Source organism: Phalangium opilio, unplaced genomic scaffold (genome assembly GCF_054372755.1).
Source record: "Phalangium opilio isolate 3A_F unplaced genomic scaffold, DU_Popi_V2 ptg000089l_1, whole genome shotgun sequence".
Taxonomy (NCBI): Eukaryota; Metazoa; Arthropoda; class Arachnida; order Opiliones; family Phalangiidae; genus Phalangium; species Phalangium opilio.
The window spans coordinates 1,663,419-1,672,500 of NW_028324194.1; the positions used below are offsets into that span (position 1 = coordinate 1,663,419).

General features: G+C 36.9%; 1 protein-coding gene across 1 annotated transcript; it reads left to right on the top strand.

The window, feature by feature from the left end:
• Nucleotides 1-611: 611 nt before the first annotated feature.
• Nucleotides 612-2,108, top strand: LOC149646267 (uncharacterized). Its single transcript, XM_089850321.1, has 2 exons — nucleotides 612-806; nucleotides 879-2,108. The coding sequence occupies exons 1-2, from the start codon at nucleotides 612-614 to the stop codon at nucleotides 2,106-2,108; spliced, it is 1,425 nt and encodes a 474-aa protein (XP_089706447.1).
• Nucleotides 2,109-9,082: the final 6,974 nt, after the last annotated feature.

The window sequence follows — 9,082 nt, forward strand, 5'->3', positions numbered from 1 at the left end:
TAATTAGTCAAATTCGTAATTCAATTATATAAAAAGGCTGCAGTTTCTATTTTAAAATGTATCTATTATATTAATTTCGAACTCAGGACAACAAAACTGAAGAAGCTATCGAAATATCTTCAAAAGTTTGATAAATTGACTCAAAGCTCACTTAATGGCTAGTTTTATAATTTTCCGATTAGCGGAAAATTTTCCTCATCGCGGAAAATTTTCCGGAAAAGTTTCCGGAAAATTTTCCGCGTTTTATTTTTCCGGAAAATTTACAACACTATATAATACCCTCGAACTTATATCGCCTTAAAGATAATCAATCTACCGTCGCTTTGGAATGGATGGCGTGGCTTAGTCACAAACGCGAAATTACGATTCAATCGGCTTATACGGGGAAAGAACCTAGAATTAAAAATATTAGACGGTATGTACGAGAACGAAATTTTCCAATTTTGGGGCTGCTATTTCCACGGGTGCAAGGTGACATTCCCTTTAAATCGAGATAAGCCTTTATACGGGGACCCGGGGCAGACTTTAAATTATAGATGGTTACGTACGATGAAACTAATTAAGAGACTAGAAACCCTTAATATAAAATTTACTATGATTTGGGAATGCGAATGGAACGAGGAAAAAAAAATAATCCAGAAATCGAAAAGTTTCTGACCAACGAAAACCTGTATTCCAAAACTAAAAACCCGTTAAATCCGAAAGATAGTCTCTACGGTGGTAGGGTCAATACTCTGAAAACGTACCACGAAACGAAAGGACCGGAAAGGATACATTATTTAGATTTCTGTAGTTTATATCCCTACGTAAATAAATGAAAAAAAAACGTTACGGGACACCCAAAAATATTATTAAATAACATTCCGGATATTTTTGAGTTTGAAGGGCTACTGCAATGCGAAATATTACCTCCTAAGGACCTATTTCACGCCGTTCTTCCCATAAAAGCCAATTCTAAATTAGTTTTCACGCTATGTTATACGTGTTGTAAAACTAAAAACCAAGGAGAATGTACCCACGAACCGTCCGAAAGAAAACTGATAGGCACATGGGTAGTCGATGAGATTAGATACGCTGTTGAAAGAGGTTACGAAATTCTAGAAAAGATTGAGGCTTGGGTATACGACGTAACTGTATACGATAAAACCACGGGGACGGGAGGACTGTTTCAGGAATATATAGATACGTTTCTGAAATACAAAACAGAAGCTAGTGGTTTTCCAATTAACTGTAAGACGGAAGAAGAGAAACAAAATTATGTTATAAATTTTAAATCGGTAGAAGGGATCGATTTGAATTTAGATAATATTAAGAAAAATGAAGGCTTAAGGACTTTATCTAAACTTATGTTGAATTCTTTATGGGGTAAATTCGCCCAACGTACTATTTTAACAAAAACAGAGTTGTTAAAAACTGCTCAAGAGTTATTCGCGCTACTGTTAAATCCGGAAATTGAAGTAAGAAGTATATTAACTATAAATGAAAGAACCGTTTTAGTCAAATATATTCCTTCAGAAGGCCACGAAATCGAACATAAACATACCAACGTAGTTGTAGCCGCCTATACCACCGCGAAGGCGAGATTACATTTGTTAGAAGCTTTAGAACAAGTAAGTCAAGACTGCTACTATCACGACACTGATAGTCTGCTCTATTTGTCACCTACCGGTAATCATCTTTTAGCAACGGGCGATTACTTAGGACAACTTAAAAACGAATTAGAAGGTTATGGAAAAGAAGCTTTTTGTAAATTATGGCTTAGTGGAGGTCCCAAAAACTATAGTATGGTTATCTATGACCCCGAAACGGAAAAAACATTTAGTATTACCAAAGTAAAAGGATTTCGGCTAGATATTAGTACGGAACAAATAATTAATAGTAAAAATCTGAAAATTTTGTTAGGCGTAAATACGGATAACGAAATTGTAGAAAAAGAAGAAGAAAAACTAACTGATTTGGAGATTTATGACTCGAGACGAATTAAAAGATTGCCTAATCATATCGTTGTATCGCGCGGAGAATATAAAAGTTATAGAATTATAATGGATAAAGTAAGACTTTTGCCTAATAGTTTCCAAACTGTCCCGTATGGCTACCAAATAAAATAATTTTTAAAATTGGTTAAGGAAGTGTAAATAAAATCAAATATTCTTAATATAAAAATTTATTGTGAATTTAAAAAATATTTTTTTAATTCTTTGTTTTTTTAAAGATAAAAAATGTATTTTTTTTAAAGATAAAAAATGTATTTTTTTTAAAGATAAAAAATGTATTTTTTTTAAAGATAAAAAATGAATTTTTTTAAAGATAAATGTATTTTTTTTAAAGATAAAAAACGTTTTTTACATTCTTTTTTCTTAAAAAAAAGAGAAAAAAATGGTTTTTTTTTAATATTGTTTTATACCCGCGATTAGGGCCAAAAACAGTTTCTTGAAAAAATATTCGTCGCGACGACCGTCACGGACGCATTCGTCGTCTGGCATGGTATTCAGTTGCCACCATGCGCGGTATTGGCGAAGCTGCATTAGTTCAATCAGAATTCTATTAAAATACCACCCCCCCCCATTAGAAACTAGTTAGATGTTTTTCCCTTATTATTATTAAATTAGAAAAGGGAAAAACCTACAGAAATCCTTTACAGTTCATTGGTAAGAGGCTACGTAAATAATAAAAAATTGTGTTCAATAAATAATCTAAATATTCTATTCTTAATAGCTGATAATAAATAATTTCTCACTTTGGCTCGAAAACAGTGACCGTGTGCTGATCAACTATGATAGTTATTTGATTCAGCAGTTCGTTAAAGTAAAACTCGTCATTGAAATAAACCCTCTCTTGTCCCAGTAAAATATCGAATCCCGCTTTAATCCTAACAAAACACGTCGGATATTTAGGGTAAGTTAGTTATAAAAGGTTAAGTGCTAAGAAAATAACACCTACACGGCAGCGTTGCAATTTAAAGTTTCGTCATTTTGGGCCTGAAATACGTGCCAGGGATGGAAAATTAATGGAGGAGGCGATGGCGCTGGCGGTGAAGGGGGATTCGATGAATCCGAGGACGGAAATACGTTCCACGGTCTGAATACGTATGGAGGAGGCGAAGGCGAGATAGGAGGCGAACGCACGGGAGGAGGCGAAGACACGGCTGGAGGCGAAGGCGCGGGAGAAGGCGAAGGCGCGGGAGAAGGCGGGGGCGATGGTGCTGGCGGTGAATCCATCTTAGGAGAAAAGGGCGTATCGACACCTTGCAAATAACTAAAAAAAACAAACCCCCACCATCCCAGCTTCAAATTACAAGAGTGAAAATAAAAATGCCCGAGAAAGATAACTACGAGTAGATCCCGTTGACGAAATAAAAAAAACCGATTGGAAGATAGCAATGGGCCAAGGAAATAAATGTAATTTTTAGGGGGTACGCGTCAAAAAACTCTCAATAAACCGAAAATAAATATATCTCGTCAAGAGGAATCTTATTATTTCTATTTTTAATTGATACTATTTATTAGAAATTGGTAAAAACTCGCTTACCAATCGGGGATTTTGGTCATTTATTTCAAGGGTACTCGGACTTTTAAATTTTAGGTTGTTGTCTTTTCTGTTTCTGCTTCAAACTAATGGTCCGAAATAGGGGTAAAACGGTTTTTATATTTGAACGAAATTAAAAGGAAGGGGAGGGTTAACATCTTGACCACCCTTTTCGAAATAGAAGAAAGGTCGCGATGAAAGGGTAAACAAAGCAAATCAGGTGAGAGGTACGACGAAATCTATTTCTAGGAACATCCGTAAAAAAGGTAATTTTCGCCTTAACGAATTGATTTTTTCCGAATTCCGATACGTTTCCAAACTAACAGAAATACTTTCGGATGAGAAGGGCTTTACTTGAAAAAAAAAACACTTTTTTCGCGACTTTCGTCTCTTTAAACTTGCCATTATGTTTATTTCTTTCCTAGTTGGAAAAGACCGTAAACGAGATTTCAATATGTTTCGGTTCTGGAGAAATCTATTTTCGGAATAATACAAAAAATAACCTTCAGGGTCAAGGGGAGATCGGATTTAACAATGAAGGAGGAGAATCTAGGTGAAAAAAATCAAGAAGAACCGATTTTGTTTCTTCTGTTAGAAGGATGAGGAAAGGAATTCGAAAAGAGAGAGTGAAAGGGTTTGCTTCCCCTTCCGCCCTCTCCCCGCCCCGCGCACGCGGGCCGGGCAGGGCAGGGCAGGGCAGCCACCGCGATTTTTCCGCGAGCGGCGATTTTTTTCTTTAGAAAAAATCGCCGCTAATTCCGCGTGGCGCGACGCGTCGGGTTAATTAAAAAAAAACGCTACTTTCCGACGTTTATATACGAATTACTCTTCCTAACTTTTCTTATTCGTATTTTATTAAACTTCCCAGAAGGACGTCGAATGATACCGTTCGAGCATCCCGCTTCCGTTTTAATAGCCGGTAGTTCCGGTTGCGGAAAACGGCGTTTTGTTGTCGCGTTATTAAACACAAAGACGATATGTTCGAACCTAAAATAGATCGAGTTGATTGGTATTTTTCCGAGTATCAACCTTTTTACGATGATATGAAAAGAAATTATCGCGTTAATTTTATTCGAGGATTACCGGATGATATTTCGATATACGACGGCAGTAAAAACGTCTTGTTAAACATCGACGATTTAATGAGCGAAAATAAAAGCGCGTTAATCGCCGATCTCTTTATCAAATACAGCCATCATAGATCTTTGTCGGTCTTCTTTTTAGTCCAAAATTTATTTCATAAAAATATCCGCGAAATATCTTTAAACTCTAAATACATAATTTTATTCCGCCAAATTCGAGATAAAATGCAAGTTAATTTTTTGTTTAAGCAAATCGATCCTCGTAATTGGAAATTTATACAAGAAAGTTACGCCGACGCGACTAAAAATCCTTATTCTTACTTATTATTCGATTTAAGTCAGAATTGTCCAGACGAATGGAGAATCAGAACTAATATTTTTCCCGGCGATACGAACGTTGTATACCAAAATAAATAAAAGAAAGTAGGTATTAATAGACGCCTTCATTTACACTATGACTTCGAAACGTAATAGATCGTCCAAAAAACGAAACAAAAACTGTCAAAGCTTAGCCAAGAAAAATATAGATTTAATTAAAGTCTTAGCGCGATTAAAAAGGAAACAACGATTAGGGATTTTAGAAAAGGCTAATAGAGAATTGATAGAAACCCTCGGCGAAGTCGCGTTGAATACTTTAAACGGAAACGTTCGATTAAGTCCGAAAGTTTTCCAGAAATTGTCTAAACATAAAAATCAATTAAGTAAATTAGCTAATAAAAAATTCAATTGGAAATTAAAACGTTCTTCGTTAATTAATCAAAAAGGTTCGGGGATATTTTCTTTGCTTTTACCGGTAGCGGCGTCCGTTATTGCCTCGTTATTCGGTTCTAGAAAATTAAGTACGCGCGAAAGATGACTTTAATACCCCTCGGAGAGAATCAAGAACCTCTAACGAATTCTACAACGAGGGAACTCGATTCGTCGACTGACAAAGAAGAAAATTATAATATTTTGTCGAATATGGAAAACGAAATGAGGCAGATTTTAGCGAATACCGTTTTAGACGATAAGACGAAATGGATTCTGTACGATCAATTAATGCAAAGATATCTAGCGTTAACGAAAAATAAATTTCCAGAGTACGATAATAATTTGGAACCTTGGATAAATTTGTTCTCTATGAAATATAGAGGGCGTGCTAAAGAAATTTTAAATTATTTAACCAATAACGAACGACGAGTTAGGTGGTCTGACAGCGACGGCTCTGTCTATATAAACGGCAAAAAGATCCCAAAGAGCGACATTAGCGAATTGGTTTATTACACTATCAAGCTCATTGACAACGGAAACAACGCTTCCAAAATACCTCCTCCGATCGGTTGGCGAGAGTTCGAGCCTTACATCGAAGATTACGTGAACAAACAATCAGGTGTACTTAACCTCTCACCGTCGAATTTAATAACTACACCCTTAAAACGTAAAACAGCCCCGATTCCGGTAGCAACGCCTAATTCATTGCCGATTAAAAAAAGACTAAGAAAGAAAAAGATACTCCGAGAACCCCTTTTAATTCTAGGTTAATTTTAAAAAGTCCTCTCGACGGGACCCCGGGATCAGCTAAGGAAAAAGTTGATAAAAAGGGAGGATGGGTGACGTATCGGTCGACCAAGAGAATGTCTTGAAAGAAGTATATTTCGACGTTTCGCATCCGGCTTCTTTTTCCAGTATCGAATCTTTATACAAAGCGGTGAAAGATAAGGGAATTTCGAGAAAAAATGTTCGAGAATTTTTAGAATGGTCCGAGGCTTATACTTTACACAAAACAGCTTTAAAAAATTCCAGAGACGTAGAATACCCGTTACAAACATCGGTGATCGATTCGAATTGGATTTGGTCGACATGAAATCTTTAGCTAAATATAACGATAATTTCAATTATTTGCTAATGGGCCTCGACTGTTTTTCTAGAAAAGGTTTCATCGTCCCTTTAAAACGTAAAAGCGCCGACGAAGTTTTGGACGGGTTAAAAATTATGTTCCCCGACGAAAGAAATTCTCCCAGGCATATTTATTCCGATTCGGGAAAGGAATTCGTTAATTTCAAAGTAAAGAAATTTTTTAGAACTCGGAAAATTAAATTTGATTTAATGACTTCCGAACCGCACCACGCGCCCTTTGTCGAAAAGTTTAATCGAACTATCAAAACTAGAATGAATAAATATTTCACGCATTATAACACGTTTCGCTACATAGACCAAATTGAGAATATTCTGAACGCCTATAATTCGGCCTATCATTCCAGCATTAAAATGACGCCGAATGAAGTTAATCCGTCTAACGTTTTAAAAGTTTATAAAAATATTTACAAAATTAACGATAAAACTAAGAAAGAAAAGAAAATAATTCCCGCGAAATTCAAAATTGGAGATTACGTTCGAGTTAGTAAACTCAAACCCGCCTTCGCGAAAGGATTCGAAGCCCAATTCTCCACGGAAGTATTTAAAATCGTTAGCGTTTTAGATACTCGAACTCCTCATTTATATAAATTACAAGATCTGGAAGGAAAGGATATAAAAGGGTTCTTTTACGGTCCCCAACTCATAAAGTGCTCGGTACCTCACACATTCAAGATAGAATCCGTCATTAAAAAGAGGAAACGTCGAGGGAAATTGGAATATTTCGTTAAATTTTTGGGTCTACCTAAAAGTCAAAACGCTTGGGTTTTAGCTGAAAATGTCGAAAAAATCTGAATTTTATTTAACCTTGCCTAGCGACTCGTCTATGGATTATTTCCCGTCCAATAAAATTTCGTCTTTTATTACCAAATTACCTACTGCCCTTAATTTAAGCGGGAGTGGGAAGTGGCCTTGGTCGAAATAATTTACACTCACAGTTTCTTTAACGTTCTGAAAGAAGACGATGAGGAAAGACGAGCGCGAAAAAGAGAAATAGAGTTAGCCAAGCCCCGGAAGAAAGGATTGAAGAGCGTGGACATAAAATCGACGTCCAAGGGAGAGGTAAACAAGGACTCGAGAGAGACGAAGAGAAAGAAAGAGGAGGAAGGGGAGAAAGAGGAGGAAGGGGAGAAAGAGGAGGAAGGGGAGAAAGAGGAGAAAAAAAACCAGTAGCGAAGGCCGAACGAACGAAGAAGTATATTTCATTGCCAATATTCCTGCGGGAAATTATCAATCGCTTAACCATTTACTTCAAGTTATTAACGATACGGACGTATGTCAATCGGCTTCTTTACGTTTACATTACGACGAAGTTAGCGGCCGTGTTAAATTGAGACACGGGAATGTTTTATCGCCCGACGTGTCACGCTCATTAAGTTTGAGTCGACACATCACGGCTATTTTAGGGTTCGGGGATAACAAGCGTGTTCAAGGTACTAGCAAATATTCCGCCCTTCTTAATTTCCACGTTCCTTCGGAATTGTACGTATACAGCGATATTGTAGAAAACCAAATTGTCGGAAATTCGACAGTTCCATTATTAAGAATTATTCCCGTCGGTTACGACAAAAAGCACGGGTCAATCGTCGTCAAAACTTTCGACTCGCCACATTACGTTCCCTTATCGAAAAAATATTTCGATACGTTGACCATAGATATAAGGAATCATCTTGGTCGATTAGCGCCATTTCAGTTCGGAACTTTGTCGTGTAAATTACATTTAAGATGCGTAGAACAGCGGCTTTAGAGTATCATAAGCATAGCTGTTACGACGCTTATTATTTAAATCAAGCGCAAACGGGAGAAGGATTAAGTAATCGCGTGTATGTTGGGAAAGCCTACCAAAGGGGTTTTGGGACGGGTCAGCTGTTACGACGCTTATTATTTAAATCAAGCGCAAACGGGAGAAGGATTAAGTAATCGCGTGTATGTTGGGAAAGCCTACCAAAGGGGTTTTGGGACGGGTCAAACCGGTTTTGGAATTGGGTCCGTTCTGGAACGATTCGCGAGATACGTTGCGCCTTTCGTAGTGAAGGGGGCGAAGTTTGTCGGCAAAAAATTATTAGGGACTTCCCGTAAAGTTCTCGGCGACGTGGTTCGGGGAGAAAACGTGAAAGAATCGATTAAACGACGAGCGAATGAAACTTTAGAAAATGTTCAGAAACAATACGGTTCGGGAATTAAAAGAAAGAGAAGAAGAAAATCGAAGAGTACCGTTAAACCGTTAAAAAGAAGAAAAAGACTATAAAACGACGAGCTAAGAACGGTTTAAAATTAGTTCAACGTAGCCTCGGGTTCAAGACGCCACGCGATATTTTTTCCAAGTAATTAAAATACAAAGATATTTAAAAAAAAGGGTGAAGTAATTCTTTCACCGTTAGATTTACATACTATTCCCACCACTCAAACGTCGATTGAAAATATAAAAACCATTTCCTATCAGCCTTTGACGTCTTTAAAAGGTAACCAACCTATAGAATTTGAAGTTGCCGGAACTGGAAATGAGTATATCGATCTTTCGTTAATAATGTTATACACGCGTAATAAAATTACAACCGCTTCCGGAGGTAATCTAACAGATA

Excerpts from the sequence above, each read along its gene's own strand:
- LOC149646267 (XM_089850321.1), top strand. The coding sequence starts at position 612 with ATGGAACGAGGAAAAAAAAATAATCCAGAAATCGAAAAGTTTCTGACC. Across the intron at positions 807-878 it reads TCTGTAGTTTATATCCCTAC|TTTGAAGGGCTACTGCAATG; the intron begins GTAAATAAATGA and ends GATATTTTTGAG.